General features: G+C 36.0%; 1 protein-coding gene across 1 annotated transcript in view; it reads left to right on the top strand.

The window, feature by feature from the left end:
* Positions 1-15,111, top strand: part of znhit6 (zinc finger HIT-type containing 6) — a 45,494-nt gene extending 30,383 nt beyond the window's left edge. Inside the window, exons 9-10 of the mRNA XM_084099331.1 lie at positions 10,270-10,394; positions 13,259-15,111. Of these exons, the coding sequence (XP_083955457.1) occupies positions 10,270-10,394; positions 13,259-13,827 (694 nt within the window). The 3' untranslated portion in view covers positions 13,828-15,111. The remainder of the gene's footprint in view (positions 1-10,269; positions 10,395-13,258) is intronic.
* The last annotated feature ends 7,743 nt before the right edge of the window (positions 15,112-22,854 follow it).

The following is a 22,854-nucleotide window of genomic DNA, read 5'->3' as shown; positions in this document are numbered from 1 at the left end:
GAGTTGAGTGTTTGAGAGTTTTGAGGTTTGAGAGTTTTGAGGTTTGAGAGTTTTGAGGTTTGAGAGTTTTGAGGTTTGAGAGTTGAGTTGAGAGAGTTGAGTTGAGAGAGTTGAGTTTTTGAGAGTTGAGAGAGTTGAGTTTTGAGAGAGTTGAGGGAGTTGAGTTTTAAGAGTTAAGAGAGTTTGAGTTGAAAGAGTTGAGTTTTTGAAAGTTGAGGTTTGAGAGTTTTGAGAGTTGACATTTGAGATTTGAGAGAGTTGAGTTTTGAGATTTGAGAAAGTTGAGAGAGTTGAGGTTTGAGAGAGTTGAGGTTTGAGAGTTTTGAAAGTTAAGAGAGTTGAGTTGAGAGAGTTGAGTTTTTGAGAGTTGAGAGAGTTGAGTTTTTTAAGAGTTGAGTTTTGAGAGTTTTGAGAGTTGAGTTGAGAGAGTTGAATTTTTGAGAGTTGAGGTTTGAGAGTTAAGTTTCGAGAGAGTTGAGAGAGTTGAGTTTTGAGAGTTGAGAGAGTTGAGTTTCGAGAGAGTTGAGTTTTGAGAGTTGAGAGAGTTGAGTTTTGAGAGTTGAGAGAGTTGAGTTTCGAGAGAGTTGAGGTTTGAGAGTTGAGGTTTGAGAGAGTTGAGTTTTGAGAGTTGAGGTTTGAGAGAGTTGAGGTTTGAGAGTTAAGAGAGTTGAATTTTTGAGAGTTGAGAGAGTTGAGTTTCGAGAGAGTTGAGGTTTGAGAGTTGAGGTTTGAGAGTTTTGAAAGTTAAGAGAGTTGAGTTTTTGAGAGTTGAGAGAGTTGAGGTTTGAGAGAGTTGAGGTTTGAGAGTTAAGAGAGTTGAATTTTTGAGAGTTGAGAGAGTTGAGTTTCGAGAGAGTTGAGGTTTGAGAGTTGAGGTTTGAGAGTTTTGAGAGAGTTGAGTTTTGAGAGTTGAGGTTTGAGAGTTTTGAAAGTTAAGAGAGTTGAGTTTTTGAGAGTTGAGAGAGTTGAGTTTCGAGAGAGTTGAGGTTTGAGAGAGTTGAGTTTTGAGAGTTGAGGTTTGAGAGAGTTGAGGTTTGAGAGTTAAGAGAGTTGAGAGAGTTAAGAGAGTTGAATTTTTGAGAGTTGAGAGAGTTGAGTTTCGAGAGAGTTGAGGTTTGAGAGTTTTGAGAGAGTTGAGGGTTGAGAGTTGAGGTTTGAGAGAGTTGAGGTTTGAGAGTTTTGAAAGTTAAGAGAGTTGAGTGTTTGAGAGTTTTGAGGTTTGAGAGTTTTGAGGTTTGAGAGTTTTGAGGTTTGAGAGTTGAGTTGAGAGAGTTGAGTTGAGAGAGTTGAGTTTTTGAGAGTTGAGAGAGTTGAGTTTTGAGAGAGTTGAGGGAGTTGAGTTTTAAGAGTTAAGAGAGTTTGAGTTGAAAGAGTTGAGTTTTTGAAAGTTGAGGTTTGAGAGTTTTGAGAGTTGACATTTGAGATTTGAGAGAGTTGAGTTTTGAGATTTGAGAAAGTTGAGAGAGTTGAGGTTTGAGAGAGTTGAGGTTTGAGAGTTTTGAAAGTTAAGAGAGTTGAGTTGAGAGAGTTGAGTTTTTGAGAGTTGAGAGAGTTGAGTTTTTTAAGAGTTGAGTTTTGAGAGTTTTGAGAGTTGAGTTGAGAGAGTTGAATTTTTGAGAGTTGAGGTTTGAGAGTTAAGTTTCGAGAGAGTTGAGAGAGTTGAGTTTTGAGAGTTGAGAGAGTTGAGTTTTGAGAGTTGAGAGAGTTGAGTTTTGAGAGTTGAGAGAGTTGAGTTTTGAGAGTTGAGAGAGTTGAGTTTCGAGAGAGTTGAGGTTTGAGAGTTGAGGTTTGAGAGAGTTGAGTTTTGAGAGTTGAGGTTTGAGAGAGTTGAGGTTTGAGAGTTAAGAGAGTTGAATTTTTGAGAGTTGAGAGAGTTGAGTTTCGAGAGAGTTGAGGTTTGAGAGTTGAGGTTTGAGAGTTTTGAAAGTTAAGAGAGTTGAGTTTTTGAGAGTTGAGAGAGTTGAGGTTTGAGAGAGTTGAGGTTTGAGAGTTAAGAGAGTTGAATTTTTGAGAGTTGAGAGAGTTGAGTTTCGAGAGAGTTGAGGTTTGAGAGTTGAGGTTTGAGAGTTTTGAGAGAGTTGAGTTTTGAGAGTTGAGGTTTGAGAGTTTTGAAAGTTAAGAGAGTTGAGTTTTTGAGAGTTGAGAGAGTTGAGTTTCGAGAGAGTTGAGTTTCGAGAGAGTTGAGGTTTGAGAGAGTTGAGTTTTGAGAGTTGAGGTTTGAGAGAGTTGAGGTTTGAGAGTTAAGAGAGTTGAGAGAGTTAAGAGAGTTGAATTTTTGAGAGTTGAGAGAGTTGAGTTTCGAGAGAGTTGAGGTTTGAGAGTTTTGAGAGAGTTGAGGGTTGAGAGTTGAGGTTTGAGAGAGTTGAGGTTTGAGAGTTTTGAAAGTTAAGAGAGTTGAGTGTTTGAGAGTTTTGAGGTTTGAGAGTTTTGAGGTTTGAGAGTTTTGAGGTTTGAGAGTTGAGTTGAGAGAGTTGAGTTGAGAGAGTTGAGTTTTTGAGAGTTGAGAGAGTTGAGTTTTGAGAGAGTTGAGGGAGTTGAGTTTTAAGAGTTAAGAGAGTTTGAGTTGAAAGAGTTGAGTTTTTGAAAGTTGAGGTTTGAGAGTTTTGAGAGTTGACATTTGAGATTTGAGAGAGTTGAGTTTTGAGATTTGAGAAAGTTGAGAGAGTTGAGGTTTGAGAGTTTTGAAAGTTAAGAGAGTTGAGTTGAGAGAGTTGAGTTTTTGAGAGTTGAGAGAGTTGAGTTTTTTAAGAGTTGAGTTTTGAGAGTTTTGAGAGTTGAGTTGAGAGAGTTGAATTTTTGAGAGTTGAGGTTTGAGAGTTAAGTTTCGAGAGAGTTGAGAGAGTTGAGTTTTGAGAGTTGAGAGAGTTGAGTTTTGAGAGTTGAGAGAGTTGAGTTTTGAGAGTTGAGAGAGTTGAGTTTTGAGAGTTGAGGGAGTTGAGTTTTGAGAGTTGAGGGAGTTGAGTTTTGAGAGTTGAGGGAGTTGAGTTTTGAGAGTTGAGGGAGTTGAGTTTTGAGAGTTGAGGGAGTTGAGTTTTGAGAGTTGAGTTGAGTTTTGAGAGTTGAGTTGAGGTTTGAGAGTTGAGGTTTGAGAGTTGAGGTTTGAGAGTTGAGGTTTGAGAGTTGAGGTTTGAGAGTTGAGGTTTGAGAGTTGAGGTTTGAGAGTTGAGGTTTGAGAGAGTTGAGGTTTGAGAGTTTTGAAAGTTAAGAGAGTTGAGTTGAGAGAGTTGAGAGAGTTGAGTTTTTTAAGAGTTGAGTTTTGAGAGTTTTGAGAGTTGAGTTGAGAGAGTTGAGGTTTGAGAGTTAAGTTTCGAGAGAGTTGAGAGAGTTGAGAGAGTTGAGTTGAGAGAGTTGAGTTTTGAGAGTTGAGGGAGTTGAGAGTTGAGAGAGTTGAGTTTTGAGAGTTGAGGGAGTTGAGTTTTGAGAGTTGAGGGAGTTGAGTTTTGAGAGTTGAGGGAGTTGAGTTTTGAGAGTTGAGGGAGTTGAGTTTTGAGAGTTGAGGGAGTTGAGTTTTGAGAGTTGAGTTGAGTTTTGAGAGTTGAGTTTTGAGAGTTGAGGTTTGAGTTGAGGTTTGAGAGTTGAGGTTTGAGAGTTGAGGTTTGAGAGTTGAGGTTTGAGAGTTGAGGTTTGAGAGTTGAGGTTTGAGAGTTGAGGTTTGAGAGTTGAGGTTTGAGAGTTGAGGTTTGAGAGTTGAGGTTTGAGAGTTGAGGTTTGAGAGTTGAGGTTTGAGCGTTTTGAGAGTATAGAGATTTGAGTTTTGAGAGTTGAGGGTTGAGTTTTGAGAGAGTTGAGGGAGTTGAGGTTTGAGAGTTGAGGTTTGAGAGTTGAGGTTTGAGAGTTGAGTTTTGAGAGTTGAGTTTTGAGAGTTGAGTTTTGAGAGTTGAGTTTTGAGAGTTGAGTTTTGAGAGTTGAGAGAGTTGAGTTTTGAGAGTTGAGAGAGTTGAGTTTTGAGAGAGTTGAGGGAGTTGAGGTTTGAGAGTTGAGGGAGTTGAGTTTTGAGAGTTGAGGGAGTTGAGTTTTGAGAGTTGAGGAAGTTGAGTTTTGAGAGTTGAGGAAGTTGAGTTTTGAGAGGAGAGAGAGTTTTGAGAGGAGAGAGAGTTTTGAGAGGAGAGAGAGTTTTGAGAGGAGAGAGAGTTTTGAGAGAGTTGAGGAAGTTGAGTTTTGAGAGTTGAGTTTTGAGAGAGTTGAGGAAGTTGAGTTTTGAGAGTTGAGGAAGTTGAGTTTTGAGAGTTGAGGAAGTTGAGTTTTGAGAGGAGAGAGAGTTTTGAGAGGAGAGAGAGTTTTGAGAGAGTTGAGGAAGTTGAGTTTTGAGAGTTGAGTTTTGAGAGAGTTGAGGAAGTTGAGTTTTGAGAGTTGAGTTTTGAGAGAGTTGAGGAAGTTGAGTTTTGAGAGTTGAGGAAGTTGAGTTTTGAGAGTTGACTTTTGAGAGGAGAGAGTTTTGAGAGGAGAGAGAGTTTTGAGAGAGTTGTGGAAGTTGAGTTTTGAGAGTTTGAGTTTTGAGAGTTGAGGAAGTTGAGTTTTGAGAGTTGAGGAAGTTGAGTTTTGAGAGTTGAGGAAGTTGAGTTTTGAGAGTTGAGGAAGTTGAGTTTTGAGAGGAGAGAGAGTTTTGAGAGGAGAGAGAGTTTTGAGAGGAGAGAGAGTTTTGAGAGAGTTGAGGAAGTTGAGTTTTGAGAGTTGAGTTTTGAGAGAGTTGAGGAAGTTGAGTTTTGAGAGTTGAGGAAGTTGAGTTTTGAGAGTTGAGGAAGTTGAGTTTTGAGAGTTGAGGAAGTTGAGTTTTGAGAGTTGAGTTTTGAGAGGAGAGAGAGTTTTGAGAGGAGAGAGAGTTTTGAGAGAGTTGAGGAAGTTGAGTTTTGAGAGTTGAGTTTTGAGAGAGTTGAGGAAGTTGAGTTTTGAGAGCTGAGTTTTGAGAGGAGAGAGAGTTTTGAGAGGAGAGAGAGTTTTGAGAGGAGAGAGAGTTTTGAGAGAGTTGAGGAAGTTGAGTTTTGAGAGTTGAGTTTTGAGAGAGTTGAGGAAGTTGAGTTTTGAGAGCTGAGTTTTGAGAGGAGAGAGAGTTTTGAGAGGAGAGAGAGTTTTGAGAGGAGAGAGAGTTTTGAGAGAGTTGAGGAAGTTGAGTTTTGAGAGTTGAGTTTTGAGAGAGTTGAGGGTTGAGTTTTGAGAGTTGAGTTTTGAGAGTTGAGTTTTGAGAGTTGAGTTTTGAGAGTTGAGTTTTGAGAGTTGAGTTTTGAGAGTTGAGTTTTGAGAGTTGAGTGTTGAGAGTTGAGTGTTGAGTTTTGAGAGTTGAGTTTTGAGAGTTGAGTTTTGAGTTTTGAGAGTTGAGTTTTGAGAGTTGAGTTTTGAGAGTTGAGTTTTGAGAGTTGAGTTTTGAGAGTTGAGTTTTGAGAGTTGAGTTTTGAGAGTTTTGAGAGTTGAGAGAGTTGAGTTTTGAGAGTTGAGAGAGTTGAGTTTTGAGAGTTGAGAGAGTTGAGTTTTGAGAGTTGAGTTTTGAGAGTTTTGAGAGTTGAGAGAGTTGAGTTTTGAGAGTTGAGAGAGTTGAGTTTTGAGAGTTGAGAGAGTTGAGTGAGTTGAGTTTTGAGAGTTGAGTTTTGAGAGTTGAGTTTTGAGAGTTGAGTTTTGAGAGTTGAGTTTTGAGAGTTGAGAGAGTTGAGTTTTGAGAGTTGAGAGAGTTGAGTTTTGAGAGTTGAGAGAGTTGAGTTTTGAGAGAGTTGAGGGAGTTGAGGTTTGAGAGTTGAGGGAGTTGAGTTTTGAGAGTTGAGGGAGTTGAGTTTTGAGAGTTGAGGAAGTTGAGTTTTGAGAGTTGAGGAAGTTGAGTTTTGAGAGGAGAGAGAGTTTTGAGAGGAGAGAGAGTTTTGAGAGGAGAGAGAGTTTTGAGAGGAGAGAGAGTTTTGAGAGGAGAGAGAGTTTTGAGAGAGTTGAGGAAGTTGAGTTTTGAGAGTTGAGTTTTGAGAGAGTTGAGGAAGTTGAGTTTTGAGAGTTGAGGAAGTTGAGTTTTGAGAGTTGAGGAAGTTGAGTTTTGAGAGGAGAGAGAGTTTTGAGAGGAGAGAGAGTTTTGAGAGAGTTGAGGAAGTTGAGTTTTGAGAGTTGAGTTTTGAGAGAGTTGAGGAAGTTGAGTTTTGAGAGTTGAGGAAGTTGAGTTTTGAGAGTTGACTTTTGAGAGGAGAGAGTTTTGAGAGGAGAGAGAGTTTTGAGAGAGTTGAGGAAGTTGAGTTTTGAGAGTTTGAGTTTTGAGAGTTGAGGAAGTTGAGTTTTGAGAGTTGAGGAAGTTGAGTTTTGAGAGTTGAGGAAGTTGAGTTTTGAGAGTTGAGGAAGTTGAGTTTTGAGAGGAGAGAGAGTTTTGAGAGGAGAGAGAGTTTTGAGAGGAGAGAGAGTTTTGAGAGAGTTGAGGAAGTTGAGTTTTGAGAGTTGAGTTTTGAGAGAGTTGAGGAAGTTGAGTTTTGAGAGTTGAGGAAGTTGAGTTTTGAGAGTTGAGGAAGTTGAGTTTTGAGAGTTGAGTTTTGAGAGGAGAGAGAGTTTTGAGAGGAGAGAGAGTTTTGAGAGAGTTGAGGAAGTTGAGTTTTGAGAGTTGAGTTTTGAGAGAGTTGAGGAAGTTGAGTTTTGAGAGCTGAGTTTTGAGAGGAGAGAGAGTTTTGAGAGGAGAGAGAGTTTTGAGAGAGTTGAGGAAGTTGAGTTTTGAGAGTTGAGTTTTGAGAGAGTTGAGGAAGTTGAGTTTTGAGAGTTGAGGAAGTTGAGTTTTGAGAGTTGAGTTTTGAGAGGAGAGAGAGTTTTGAGAGGAGAGAGTTTTGAGAGAGTTGAGGAAGTTGAGTTTTGAGAGTTGAGTTTTGAGAGAGTTGAGGGTTGAGTTTTGAGAGTTGAGTTTTGAGAGTTGAGTTTTGAGAGTTGAGTTTTGAGAGTTGAGTTTTGAGAGTTGAGTTTTGAGAGTTGAGTTTTGAGAGTTGAGTGTTGAGAGTTGAGTGTTGAGTTTTGAGAGTTGAGTTTTGAGAGTTGAGTTTTGAGAGTTGAGTTTTGAGAGTTGAGTTTTGAGTTTTGAGAGTTGAGTTTTGAGTTTTGAGAGTTGAGTTTTGAGAGTTGAGTTTTGAGAGTTGAGAGTTGAGTTTTGAGAGTTGAGTTTTGAGAGTTGAGTTTTGAGAGTTGAGTTTTGAGAGTTGAGTTTTGAGAGTTGAGTTTTGAGAGTTGAGTTTTGAGAGTTGAGTTTTGAGAGTTGAGAGAGTTGAGTTTTGAGAGTTGAGAGAGTTGAGTTTTGAGAGTTGAGAGAGTTGAGTTTTGAGAGTTGAGAGAGTTGAGTGAGTTGAGTTTTGAGAGTTGAGTTTTGAGAGTTGAGTTTTGAGAGTTGAGTTTTGAGAGTTGAGTTTTGAGAGTTGAGTTTTGAGAGTTGAGTTTTGAGAGTTGAGTTTTGAGAGTTGAGTTTTGAGAGTTGAGTTTTGAGAGTTGAGAGAGTTGAGTTTTGAGAGTTGAGAGAGTTGAGTTTTGAGAGTTGAGAGAGTTGAGTTTTGAGAGAGTTGAGGAAGTTGAGTTTTGAGAGTTGAGTTTTGAGAGTTGAGTTTTGAGAGTTGAGTTTTGAGAGTTGAGTTTTGAGAGTTGAGTGTTGAGAGTTGAGTGTTGAGTTTTGAGAGTTGAGTTTTGAGAGTTGAGTTTTGAGAGTTGAGTTTTGAGAGTTGAGTTTTGAGAGTTGAGTTTTGAGTTTTGAGAGTTGAGTTTTGAGTTTTGAGAGTTGAGTTTTGAGAGTTGAGTTTTGAGAGTTGAGTTTTGAGAGTTGAGTTTTGAGAGTTGAGTTTTGAGAGTTGAGAGAGTTGAGTGAGTTGAGTTTTGAGAGTTGAGTTTTGAGAGTTGAGTTTTGAGAGTTGAGTTTTGAGAGTTGAGTTTTGAGAGTTGAGTTTTGAGAGTTGAGTTTTGAGAGTTGAGTTTTGAGAGTTGAGTTTTGAGAGTTGAGTTTTGAGAGTTGAGTTTTGAGAGTTGAGTTTTGAGAGTTGAGAGAGTTGAGTTTTGAGAGTTGAGAGAGTTGAGTGAGTTGAGTTTTGAGAGTTGAGAGAGTTGAGTTTTGAGAGTTGAGAGAGTTGAGTTTTGAGAGAGTTGAGGAAGTTGAGTTTTGAGAGTTGAGTTTTGAGAGAGTTGAGGGTTGAGTTTTGAGAGTTGAGTTTTGAGAGTTGAGTTTTGAGAGTTGAGTTTTGAGAGTTGAGTTTTGAGAGTTGAGTGTTGAGAGTTGAGTGTTGAGTTTTGAGAGTTGAGTTTTGAGAGTTGAGTTTTGAGAGTTGAGTTTTGAGAGTTGAGTTTTGAGAGTTGAGTTTTGAGAGTTGAGTTTTGAGTTTTGAGAGTTGAGTTTTGAGTTTTGAGAGTTGAGTTTTGAGAGTTGAGTTTTGAGAGTTGAGTTTTGAGAGTTGAGTTTTGAGTTTTGAGAGTTGAGTTTTGAGAGTTGAGTTTTGAGAGTTGAGTTTTGAGAGTTGAGTTTTGAGAGTTGAGTTTTGAGAGTTGAGTTTTGAGAGTTGAGAGAGTTGAGTTTTGAGAGTTGAGAGAGTTGAGTTTTGAGAGTTGAGAGAGTTGAGTTTTGAGAGTTGAGAGAGTTGAGTGAGTTGAGTTTTGAGAGTTGAGTTTTGAGAGTTGAGTTTTGAGAGTTGAGTTTTGAGAGTTGAGTTTTGAGAGTTGAGTTTTGAGAGTTGAGTTTTGAGAGTTGAGTTTTGAGAGTTGAGAGAGTTGAGTTTTGAGAGTTGAGAGAGTTGAGTTTTGAGAGTTGAGAGAGTTGAGTTTTGAGAGAGTTGAGTTTTGAGAGTTGAGTTTTGAGAGTTGAGTTTTGAGAGTTGAGTTTTGAGAGTTGAGTTTTGAGAGTTGAGTTTTGAGAGTTGAGTTTTGAGAGTTGAGTTTTGAGAGTTTTGAGAGTTGAGGGAGTTGAGTTTTGAGAGTTGAGGGAGTTGAGTTTTGAGAGTTGAGGGAGTTGAGTTTTGAGAGTTGAGGGAGTTGAGTTTTGAGAGTTGAGGGAGTTGAGTTTTGAGAGTTGAGGGAGTTGAGTTTTGAGAGTTGAGGGAGTTGAGTTTTGAGAGTTGAGGGAGTTGAGTTTTGAGAGTTGAGGGAGTTGAGTTTTGAGAGTTGAGGGAGTTGAGTTTTGAGAGAGTTGAGGAAGTTGAGTTCCTCAGTGAAGGTTTGGCTCGGTCCGGCTTGTTTTCCTTCGCATGAGCTTTTGCCTCTTTGTTTTGGCCTGTAAAACAGAAGGAGTGTGTGAGGACCTGTGAAACAGAAGGAGTGTGTGAGGATCTGTGAAACAGAAGGAGTGTGTGAGGATCTGTTGCCTGCATGTTCATCAACAGCGTATGAAAGCGTCTGTGTTCTTCACGGATTCCGAATCCCTGATTTACGAGGCTCTCGACTCCTGATGGATTCGCTGATGTCACAAGAGAGAGAGTGAAAGGCCTCGGTGTGTGTTAAAGCTGTTCCTGATTCATGTTAAACGAGTTTCCAGCCGTGAGTTTTAGCCTCCGGTTGATGTTTATGGAGATTCCTGTCGTTCCTCCAAACATGATGTCATGGGAATGTTCTGGAAGAGGAGAACGTCAACACCGAGATGCATTAATATTACAACTAATATAATTACATTCATCATTAATCAGTGTGGTAACGTCATTTCTGCTCACCAAAGCTGCATTTATTTGATCAAAAATACAGTGAAAATTATGAAATATTATTATAATGTAAATCATCTGTTTTCTATGTGAATATATAGTAAAGTGTAATTTATTCCTGTGATCAAAGCTGAATTTTCAGCATCATTACTCCAGTCTTCAGTGTCACATGATCCTTCAGAAATCAAGTTTCAAGTTTAATTAATTTATAAAGCACATTTAAAAACAGCCACACGACTGACCAAAGTGCTGTACTAAACATCTAAATACAAATCCTAAATATACACACTTAAGATAATACACACAAATATAATATAATATAATGTAATATAATATAATGTAATATAATATACACATTTAAGAAAAAAAAAAAAATCTAATATAATGATTTGATGCTCAAATTTTCTGTATTTAATTAACATTAGATGTGTTAAAATAATCAAACATCTAATTAATAAATGATAAATTAATGATAAATTATATTGTTTATTATATTTTGCATGAGGAACATTTTTAGGTAATGGTAAATTTTCCTAAATAATTTTGAGAAATTTTTCAATTATCAATGTTGAAAACATTGAAATATCATTCAAAAGGCTGATTGAAATCTCCAGATATTCTTGTCTGTGTTGTGAAATGTGACTTCATTTGTCGGTGTTGTTTTTGGCAGGTTTCTCGAGCTTGACCTGAAGAAAAGTCTGCAGGAAAACCTGATGCATAAGACTATCGTGGAATACCCAGAAGTCTTTGTGGTTCTGAAACAGCACAGTCAGGAGTTCCTCGCTCACACACCGGGTACGAAACACGCAAAACACACACATGCACATGTGCACATGGTGGAAAGCATACGAAAGCAGAAAACATGCTTTATTCATTCATTCAATATTAAATGCATTTATTACAACTTTTGCATGCTTATAGAACATTATTTACCCCTTATTTAACTTTTTTTTGTTAAGTTTAATACTTAATTCTAGTAATTTCTAATTACTAAAAAAAATCAGTTTAATTAATCATAATGATAAATTATATTATTAATTATAATGTTTCTTTATCAATTATAAACATTTTTGCATTTTTATAGAGCATTATTTACCCCTTATTTTGCTTTTTTAAAGATAATACTTGACATAATTTTAGCAATTACTAAAAATTTTCAGTATTGAATTAATATTAGATGTTAAAATAATCATATATTATTCATGATAAATTATATTATTAATTATATTTTGCAGGAGGAACATTTTTAGGTTTCTAAATAATTGAGAATTTTTTTGCATATTTATACAGCACTATTTACATTTTATTTTCCTTTTTTAAAGATAATACTTTAAATAATTTTAGCACTTACTATACATTTTCACTCTTTAATGAATATTAGATGTGTTAAAATAATAATATATTATTAATTATATTAAAAATTATATTTTGCATGAGGAACATTTTTTAGGTTCTAAATAATTGAGAAATTTTTCATTCATTCTTTTTTGCATATTTATACAGCATTATTTAACCCTTATTTTACTTTTTAAGTTTATTACTTAGTTTAGTTTATTACAACAACTACACATTTTCAGTATTTAATTAATATTAGATTTTAAATGAATCATATTATTAATATTCGTATGTATGCAATAACATTTTTCCATTTGTAAATAAAAAAAAATCATGATAATTAAACATTTTCTCCCCCTATTCTTATTTTACTTCTAAAACTTTACTGAAAATGTTGTGTAGTTATTAATATTCTCAGTGATAAATGTCACTTCTATAATATTTTACTTAATTGTTTAGTATATTACATCAGAGAGTGTTTAATCATGATAAAAGCTCAGTTCCTGCATGTGTGAGATGAAGCTTTCATTCTCCTCCTGACTCTTTCTGATCAAGCTTCCACTGAAACTCTCTCTTCATGTGTTACCTGTGGCGTAACTCGTTCATCAACAAGCCTCTGATTGATGTGGGGTAGATCCTCAATAACCTCGGCTTGATTTGTTTATAGTGTTTGCGAGTTATCTCACCATAAAGATGTTTATGGAGAAACACACACACTTACACAACACACTTCTACGCAGAACATGTGTGCTACTTGCCGTGGCGGAACTCGAGCGTTCCTGAAAAGCTCGAGGGAGAAAGAAAAATGTACTTGCCAATGGGGTCAGAAAAATAATCTTAATTCAAACAGAAACAACATTATTTTTCTGACTCCATTGGCAGATCATTTTGATTTTTTTAAGCATCAATTCACTTCATTTAGATTTTTTCCCCAGAAAACAAGACTTGATATCTTATGGCATTTTGCTACTTTAGTAAATGCATCTTTATTTAAGAATTATGTGGCCAATTTATGACCGGATTTTCGTGATTTGTTTATAAAATGTTTGGAAACCGATTCTGCATCAGCTGTAAATCGGACGTTTCATCACGAAAAATGATTTTGAGAAATAATTTTCATTCTCTTTTTTTTTTTTTGCATATTCATATAGCATTATTTACCGCTTAATTTACTTTTTTGTTAAGTTTAATACTTTAAATAATTATAGCAATCACAACAACAGCAAAAAATCAGTATTTAATTAATATGAGATGTTTAATTAATCATAATGATAAATTATATTATTAATTATGTTTTTTTATCAATTTTAAACATTTTAGCATTTTTATAGAGCATTATTTACCCCTTATTTTACTTTTTTTAAAGATGCTACCTTAAATAATTTTAGCAAAAAAGCATTTTTTTCAGTGTATTCGGCCAATTTATGACCAGATTTTCGTGATTTGTTTATAACTGAAACTGATTCTGCGTCAGCTTTAAATCGGGACGTTTCATCACGATACGATCTGACATCGATTCTCTCACCAGCGATGCGATAATAGCTTATATATTTTCGTTTATACAACAGTTAGTTCTGGTTCTCGAATCTGATTGGCTGTAAACGGTAATATTACACCGTTTCACAGTTGGTATCCCTCCGCTCGTTCCTGCCGGATCTAAACGCAGCATTTCTCACAGAAAGCGTCAATGGTGGAGGAGCAAACCCTCTGTAATTTGACAAACACTGTTATTGTGACACGCAATGTCGTTTAAAGAGGTTTTTAGGAGGGAATGTGAGTTGTTTAGACCTCTCGGATCCATTCGAACTGGAATCATTTTGATAACGTTTTATCAGTATCACCCTGTTCACTACAAAACATGCTTTTCTTACTCAGTGTTTTTGTCTTGTTTCCAGTCCAAATATCTAAAAACTCTTAAATCAAGATGCATTTACTAGATGAGTAAAATTATATAAGATATTAAGTCTTGTTTTTCGGGTGAATTAATCAAAATTAAGTGAGTTGATGCTTAAAAAAAGCAAAATGATCTGCCAATGGGGTCAGAAAAATAATCTTAATTTAAACAGAAACAACATTATTTTTCTCCCCATTGGCAGATCATTTTGCTTTTTTACGCATCAACTCACTTCATTTTTATTTATTTCCCCAGAAAACAAGACTTAATATCTTATGTCATTTTACTCATCTAGTAAATGCATCTTGATTGAAGAAATGTTTGATATTTGGACTGGAAACGAGACAAACACACTGAGTAAGAAAAGCGTGTTTTGTCGTGTGCTATTATCCAGCAAGCAAACGTCCAACATGCACTGTCTTCCTTTCAGAGCGTTCCGGAGCGAGTGTCTCCAGTTCCCCGGATAAACCGCGTTCAGGAGTGTCCAAGAGGCAGAAAGTCGTGCCAGAAGACGAAGAGCTGGAGGACGGAGAGCTTCGAAGTGACCAGGAGGAGGAAGACACTGAAGATGACGATGGGAATCTCGCTGAAACTGAGGGTAAAGTGCCAGTAACACATGATGATGATGATGATGATGACGGTGGCGAGGAAGAGCTTCACAACTGTGTTCTGGAGGCTAAAACCAACCAAAAGCAAGAAATGATGATGGTTTCTGGTGATGTTGATGGTCAGGACTGCACGGAGACCTTCACTGATGAAGACTATAAGTCTTCCGTTTCACGAAACGTCCCTGGACTTCCTGATGAAAACACAAATGCTGATAGTGTTGCACAGCAAGAGACCGACGCTCAGCATGACTCCAGTCAAACATGCGTCGACGGAAGTTCATCATGCCATCGTTCTGATGCAAGCGAAACTGAAGGCCAGAAAAACACACATAATGCAAGTAACATTTATTCCAGTGAAAGTCACATTAGTGCAGATGTTACACTAGTGTAGCGCCGAAGTATGGAAGCTTGTTTCCGCCACAGAGTGAAAAATAAAAAAGCGACTTTTTAATCTCAGAATTTTTTTTCTCAGAATTACGTGATATAAAGTTGCAATTGCGTGTTATAAAGTCAGAATTGTGAGATATAAACTATTCTGAGGTAAAAAAAAAAAAATTTTAAAGTCTCTTTTTTTTTCCCCTTAGAATTGGACTTTATATCTCACAAATCTGAGAAAAGATGTCAGAATTAAACTCACAATTGTGAGATAAAAAGTCGCAATTATCTTTTAAAATGTTTTATTCTGTGGCGGAAACAAGCTTCTATAACGAAGCCCTCAAGCACACTGCAAAACATGCTTTTCTTACTCAGTATTTTTGTCTTGTTTCCAGTCCAAATATCAAACATTTCTTAAATCAAGATGCATTTACTAAAGTAGTAAAATACCATTAGATATTAAGTCTTGTTTTCCGGGGTAATTAATCAAAATTAAGTGAGTTGATGCTTAAAAAAGCAAAATGATCTGCCAATGGGGAGAAAAATAATGTTGTTTCTGTTTGAATTAAGATTATTATTCTGACCCCATTGGCAGATAATTTTGCTTTTTTTAAGCATCAACTCGCTTCATTTTGATTAATTCCCCCAGAAAACAGGACATAATATCTTATATCATTTCACTCATCTAGTAAATGCATCTTGATTTAAGAGTTTTTAGATATTTGGACTGGAAACAAGACAAAAACACTGAGTAAGAAAAGCATTGTTTGCAGTGTTTATTCTAGTGAGGTTCATAAAACGTTCCTGATAATCAGACCGTAGTTGATAAGACTCCAGAAACAACACCAGATTAAGACGACAGCGGTAACTGTTGCCGAGGCAGCGGACTGTTTTGACGACTGATGTTTTTAAGTTATAAATCTATATGACGCTGATAAGTGATATCAGGCTTCACACGTCACTGTGTTCATAGAGACGGACAAAGCTCACGCTTTTGCAGAACTCGTGAAATGCTGGACGTTCTGTTATCAACCTCAGGAAATAATGTTGAAGTAGTTGTTCAGATTATTTGTTTTTGTCTTGATTTATGTGAATATCAATTTTATATATAACAAAATTTGTTAGCCTGCATTCTTATTTTGTGCCTTAGCATCCTCAGTTTCCTGCGATTCACAGGATTGTTGCGCTTCAGATATACACGCATTTTTTATTCCGACATGCTTTTTTTGGCAAACATTTGTGTATTTATGTAGAAGTAACGTGCCTCTTTAATAAACTTCTGCATCTGTTTGTGAATGTTGCCTGTTTTTAAGTCTGTTTTTGTTAATGACGCGCATTTAGGGGCCGTTTACACGACGCCGTTTTTAACTAAAAAAAGAGAACTTTAATGCGTTTCACCGTTCATTTGCAGAACAGCAGCGTTTTGGGGCCTGAAAATGAACATTTTTGAAAACTCTGCAAGTTTTAAAGCGATACCGTTATCGTCTCGGTGTAAACCAGTTATTTTCCAGCTGGAAACTAACCTTCACTGTTTTTCTTGTTCAGTTATTTCCTGCAGATAGAAGGTCAATTGCATTGTGGGATAATTTTACTGCACATTTTGTCAAATGCAGTAGGTTATCCAAGATTTCCGTGCACAATTTCATGTGATTTCTTCATGAAATTTGAGGACACAGATTAACTTTTGTGATTAAAATATTATTTGTGTAATTTGTTTCTATTGCGTTTTTTCTACTGACTAATATATTTTATTATGGTATTTTATACACTGCAAAAAATGCTTTTCTTAGTATTTTTGTTTTGTTTCCAGTCCAAATATCGAAAAATTCTTAAATCAAGTAGCATTTACTAGAGAAGTAAAATGACATAAGAAATTCTTTTTTGTTTTAAGATAAAAAGAAAGTAATTTAAGACTTAAAACAAGCAAAGTTATCTGCCAATGGGGTAAGAAAAAAAATCTGAATTCGAATGGAAAACAAGAAAAAAATCTTAATTCAAATGGAAACCAAGATTTTGTTTCTTACCCCATTGGCAGATAATTTTGCTTGTTTTAAGTCTTAAATTACTTTCTTTTTATCTTAAAACAAAATAGTATTTCTTATGTCATTTTACTTCTCTAGTAAATGCTTCTTGATTTAAGAATTTTTCGATATTTGGACTGGAAACAAAACAAAAATACTAATTAAGAAAGCATTTTTTGCAGTGTAAAAATTTGTCATTCATTTTAATCTTGTTTTTATTTTATTTGTTTATTATTTAAATCAAAATCTATTTCTTCTAATCATGTGTATGTGTGTGTGTATATATGTATGTATATATATATGTATGTATATATATGTGTATGTATGTGTGTGTGTGTATATGTATGTGTGTGTGCATATATATATATATATATATATATATATATATATATATATATATATATATATATATATATATAAAAAATTTGTTTAAATACATTTTTTATTGTAATCGAATTTAGTTAAATTTTCTTTTTTTTCTTCCTCTTCTTTTTTTCTTAAATTTTTTTATTAGAATAAGAGTAATTTTTCTCTAAACATTTCCACGGACCCTAGTTTCAAAACTGCTGTTCTGAATATAAATGATCGTTTTGTTTTTGGGGTTTTTTTGCACATTGCATCAATACGTCTAACTAATAGATGTCATCATACTTCCCCAGTTGATTGATTAGTTTAAGAATTGCAAACAATTTTGTGTTTTCTGAGATGTTATGTTTAAATATGCATCTGAGGCATTATCTATTTAAATATGCACTAATAATAAGACTTAATATCTTATATATTTCCAGAACATAAATCTGAACATTGGCTAAAGCTTTATACATAATTCTTGTTTTATTTTGTTGACATATTACAGTTAAAGGTTTTTACAGAGGGGATTTTGGATTTCTCTTTTTCTCACTGCATAAATCAGAAAATAAAAAAATTAATTTTTAATTTTAATTTTCACAATTTTTAGGAATAAATTGTTGTATAAAACCAGGCGAATGATATATGAACAAACCCTTCAGTAAAAACCTTCAGAATATAGACAGGAATAAATCTCTAAATTCTAGTGTTCATAACTGCAGCTGAAGTGGAGGACAAACTCTTTAAAGATATGTAGCGTAATTGAAATCTACAGATGCAAATGGATAAAGTGCAATAAAATAATGTGTAAATGTGTAAATTGTATGTGTATTAAATGTCTATTTTGGATGTTTTCTTTCCACTAGTTTAAAACAACTCTATGAAACGCCAAACAGGCCAAAACCTCACAGTTAAATGATGCATGAAGTGCCTGTAGTGTCTCGCCTTGAGAAAGTCACACTATCGGACGGAGAACTGTAGTATCAGTGTGCATCTCTAGTTTTAGTTTTATTTCAGAATAACAGGACTTGATTTTCTCCAAGAGGAATTGATCATATGATGTGGCTGAAATATAATGTCAGCTCAAAAAGATGAAAGTAGTTTCATTATGATTTTTATATTCATTATGAATAACGTGCACTCATAAATCCTTTAAAATAAGACCAGAACATGAGTTAAGAAAGTAAATAGTGTCCTTTTAGACTTCAGGTTGACGTAATGTGTTTATTAGTGTATTTGAGGGCATGAGCCGGTGATGTTTTCTATCTGTGGACTCCAGAACGATGTGTGTGTGCACCGGATGTGTGTCTTTAGAGCGATGAGAGTGTGTTCTGCCCGTCACGGGTGAGATTAAGCTGTTTTACGCTGAAACGATCACCACAGATTGTGATGAGTACATCCCGCTGTCGAGTGGTTTTCCTGAACGAGTGTTATCGAGAACAGGCGATGAACCACACCATCAGTCTCAGACAGGCCAACTTTTGTTTTCTAGTACATTGGGTCCTGAAAGCATTCATTCGGACCAGAGATATTCTGTCGTCTCAGTGTAAACTCGTATCTCTGTGACCGTTTGTTTGCCAGAAGAATTATACAATCCTGCAAAGAATCCCAAACAAACATGAACAGATTGTTTGAAGGTCTTGTGGAAACATGAGAAGTTTATGTGGTTTTCAACTTGTAATTCAGTTTCTCAGATATGTGTTTGGGCTTTGCGTCGTGTGTAATTGCTAGAGATGCACCGAAACATTTTGGCTGATACCGATAATTCGTTATTATCCACACCGTTTTCTAGATTAACTTTTAAAGAAAAGCTGTAGTTAATCGGCAAAGGAAGATCTACACCAGAGCAGAGCTTAATTTTGTGCAGAAAGCCAACGCTTTTTAAAGCATTTCAACTAGAGACGCATCGAAGTGAACATTTTGGCCGATAACCGATAATTCTTTATATTTGAAAGCCGATAACCGATATATTGGCCGATAAATCTGAATCCAAATTTGTATATACTTTCTGATAGCCTGATCACAAAAACAAAAGTCTCATCATTAAAAGCCACGTCCCAAAACACAATAATAATGTTCTCATTATAATTTTATGAAGCCGATATCACGGCACAAAACTGTATTTTCCTTATTTGAAATGATTCCAATCATATTTCAAGCAATTTAAAGCCATCATGTTGAACAGTCGCATCTGAAGAGTCTCAGCTGAAGGAAGTAATACATTATTTAACAGCTTTAATAAATCTGACAAATTTTCTTATCAGGCCGATAACGATAACATTAAAAATGAGCATATATCGGCCGATACCGATACGGTGGCCGATATATCGTTCATCTCTAGTAATTGCATTTGCTGACTCACATTGCTTTCGAAAATCAGATGCATGCTGGGAATGTCTTTAGACAAGTCTGTTTGTCTTAATAGTGGTCTTTGATCAACCGTCAGTATTACTGTACTTGAGTTCAAGTATTATTATATTTGTGTAGCTGTGATTCTAACATCCAATAATGATCTAGTATCATTTACCTGGCCAGATGTTTCAGTTGCATTTCTTGCATAAGTTGCTCTAATAGTCATTGTTTTTGCTGGAGATCATCGTTCTTGGACTCGTCTGTTGTTTAATAATAATAAGCGCGTGTTCTTGCCCAATATGAGTATGATCTGTGCAGCTGCCCTTCATATAAAGCACATATTGTCTGTTTGTTTTGACGAAAAATGCTTTTCTTACTCAGTATTTTTGTCTTGTTTCCAGTCCAAATATCAAACATTTCTTAAATCAAGATGCATTTACTAGATGAGAAAAATGGCATAAGATATTATGTCCTGTTTTCTGGGGAAATAAATAAAAATGAAGTGAGTTTTTGCTTAAAATAAGCAAAATGATCTGCCAATGGGGTCAGAAAAATAATGTTGTTTCTGTCTGAATTAAAATTATTTTTCTCATCTAGTAAATGCATCTTGATTTAGGATTTTTTTGATATTTGGACTGGAAACAAGACAAAAATACTAAGTAAGGAAAGTATTTTTTGCAGTGTGTGATCATCAATCCAGAACTAACTGACACATTACAGTTTATTTTGACCGAGTTACGCAACCATCCACTGTTTGCCATTTATCTCGTTTACTTGCTATTTGAGCTCTGAATATCCTTCGTGGATCTGCAAACTACACTAGCATTCAATATGTTGGGGTTGGTAATATTTTATAACGTTTTTTGAAAGTCTTATACTCACCAAGACTGCATTTTTGTGATCAAAAATACAGTAAAAACAGTGAAATATTATTATAATTTAAAATAGCAATACATAGTAAATTGTAATTTATTCCTGTGATCAAAGCTGTATTTTCAGCATCATTACTCCAGTCTTCAGTGTCACATGATCCTTCAGAAATCATTATCATATGATGATTATCACACTTATGATTATTATCAATGTTGAAAACAGTTTTGATGCTCTTGATTTTTGTGCAAACCATTTTTGATGAACAGCGTTTTCAAAGAACAGCATTTATTTGAAAAAGAATCTTCTCTAACATTTTAATGTGTTTAAAGAAACCCTGCTGTTCCCAAACTCTTGAACAGCAGTGAGTGTATATCCTCATTTTATCACTATACTAAACCATTTTGGTGCATCACATGAAGCCAGAGCTGGTCACTTCAGTTGAAGCTTGGCAGGCCTGTAGTTGTTACGAGCATTTCTAAGTAATCTCACGTCACTGTGGAGTTAAATCCATGTGTTTCTGTTCATGTTTCTGCGCAAGAAAACAGCCGGGGATCATCTCAACCTGGCTCTCGAACCCTTTTCCACACACAGCAGCACTAACGCTTCATTTCCCCGTCAAACAGCGCTTTGTTTCAGCAGATAAACACACGTTTTTGCCTCCCCGCACAGCTTTTACTCAGTATTTCTGTCTTGTTTCCAGTCCAAACATCAAATATTTCTTAAATCAAGATGCATTTACTAAAGTAGTAAAATGACAAAAGATATTATGTCCTGTTTTCTGGGGAAATAAATCAAAATGAAGTGAGTTGATGCTTAAAAAAAGCAAAATGATCTGCCAATGGGGAGAAAAATAATGTTGTTTCTGTTTGAATTAAGATTATTTTTCTGACCCCATTGGCAGATAATTTAGCTTTTTTTAAGCATCAACTCACTTCATTTTGATTAATTCCCCCAGAAAACAGGACATAATATCTTATATCATTTTACTCATCTAGTAAATGCATCTTGATTTAAGAATTTTTGCATATTTGGACTGGAAACAAGACAAAAACACTGAGTAAGAAAAGCATTTTTTGCAGTGCTGAACCTGGCTCTCGAAGCCTTTTCCACAGACAGCAACACTAACGCTTCATTTCGCCATCAAAGAGAGCTTTGTTTGAGCAGATAAACACACGTTTTTGCCTCTCCGCTGACGCCTTCTCTGGAGCGCTGGCTGATTTTCGTTAAGTTCATCATTAGCGCTTATGTAACGCTGTCTGCGGCATGTCGTCATTGCTTACATCCAGCGCCTGTGTGAGATGAGGTGTGTGTCAGGGCTAGTTAAGCGCTCTAATAGTGACTATTCCCCAAACTCTCTCTCTTTGGCAGCGTGTCTCACACACCCGTTTAGTCTCACTCGAGCTGTTCATCATCGTACACAAACTCTCTCCAGCATGTTCTCGAGACACATGGATATGATATTTCCAAATGTGTGAAATGTTCTGTTACTTTTAGTGTTCAGATGCACCATTTTTGACCCAAAAAATGAACATTTTGTTATTGTTTACTCTTAAAAATAAAGTTTTTTATGGGAATCGATGGTTCCACGAAGAACCTTTAACATCCATGGAACTTTTCCATTGCACAAAATGTTCTTTGTAGTGGAAAATGGTTCTTAAGATTGAAAGATTCTTTGCACTAATGGTTCTTTTAAGGGTTCTCTGGAAACTCAAACTGGTGGTTCTATGGCTTTACTGTGAAAACCCACTTTTGGAACCTTAATTTTCAAGCGTTTGTTGATCAAAACCTTTGAAACCGTGCAATGAAAGTCAACGGGCTCCAATGTTGCTGGACTTCAAATGTATTTTGTGTTCGCAGAAGAAATGCACACAGGTACAGGAACCACATGATTAGTAAATAATGACAGAATTTTCATTTTTTTTGCTGGACTGGTCCTTTAAAACAAAAACAAGAAATAAAAATAAAGGTTCTTTATTGGCATCAATGGTTCCACGAAGAATGGTTCTAAAGATTGAAATATTCTTTGCACTAATGGTTCTTTTAGGAACTTTTCACCAAAAGGTTCTTTGGGAAACTCAAACAGGTGGTTCTATGGCTTTGCTGCGATAACCCTCTTTTGGAACCTTTATTTTTAAGTGTATGTTGATCAAAACCTTAAAGAAATATTTTGAAAACCGTGCAATGAAAGTCAATGAGCTCCAAAGTTGATGGGCTCTCAAAATTTCTTGCATACAGAAATGCATAGAACCACATGATTAGTAAATAATGACAGAATTTTAAAACCTTCGGCAGCTCTGTATTTGGCCACTAGGGGTCATCAGTGAAATGACGGACAGGTAAAACCCCAATGAGAGACACATTTGAAGAGGACAGGAGACTAGTTAACCTTCTCTTCTTAATGGACCATAAAACCTGTATTTGTCATAAAGTGCATGCAAGTTTATCGAAGCTGTTTCATAAATTAAAGATTGCATAACAAATGACTGCATTCATGATGCCAAGTGGAAAACCATTGAAATGACCGTGTTCATTCCATTTGACTTCATCACCGTCAGCTGTGTTATCAGTCTTATTTGTTTTTATAATTTTAGTCCTTTTTTTAGTTGTCTGCATCGTCATATCTCGAGGAAACGTCTGGAGCTCTGTCCTGCTCAGATAAAAACTGCTTAAAGGTCTCCATGGTGCGTGATATAACCATCCGTTTGTGTTCCCGATGTCCGTCGGGATGTCATAATACCCAGCTTGCTCTAGGACAGGATCTCTGTTCTTTCAGAAGTGGCATATTTTTAGCAGAAAGGCCCAAACCGAACACGCTGCTCCCAAATACTTTCCAACATCTGCCGACCATCAGCGTGTCTGCATTCCTCAGCTGGATTTCCTTCACCTGGATCAAACCTCACTGGAAATATATCACTCCAGATGAAATGGGTTTAGAGACACGCTGCAAAAAAATGCTTTTGTCTTGTTTCCAAACGCATTTTCTGCAGTGCAGGGAAGATGGACAGATGCCCTGCGGATCTGGCCTACATAATGCATGATTACGGGCGTCATAAAAGTCTCAGGTCGAAGATAAGATCGATATTCATTAAACCCATGTGCGGTGTCTAAACAACAAGTGCATGAGTGGCTTGTTGAGGAGTTATATAAAACGTTAAACCATTAAGACCGCCTCTTCCATGTGATGTTTTAGCTCTGAAAGCTCCTGTAAACACAGACTGGAGCTCCGTTTGGAAAAGCACTCTAGATTCTGGGCGTAGCTCCATGGTTTCTGCTATTGCTGGGTCTCTTAATTGTTTTCTTGAAGGAACTAAATGAGCGAGAGTCTCAGGTTTTATTGTAGGAAGCAAGTAGAGTCTCACAGTTCCCCAATAGCATTCCATTCAACAGAGATAAAGAGAGAGAGAGAGAGAGCGAGAGAGGGAATGTGTTGTTATATAACCATCCCTTCA

The sequence above is a fragment of the Abramis brama genome (assembly GCF_963993115.1).
Source record: "Abramis brama genome assembly, chromosome: 22".
NCBI classification, from domain to species: Eukaryota; Metazoa; Chordata; class Actinopteri; order Cypriniformes; family Leuciscidae; genus Abramis; species Abramis brama.
This window is presented reverse-complemented; position numbering and strand designations above follow the sequence as displayed.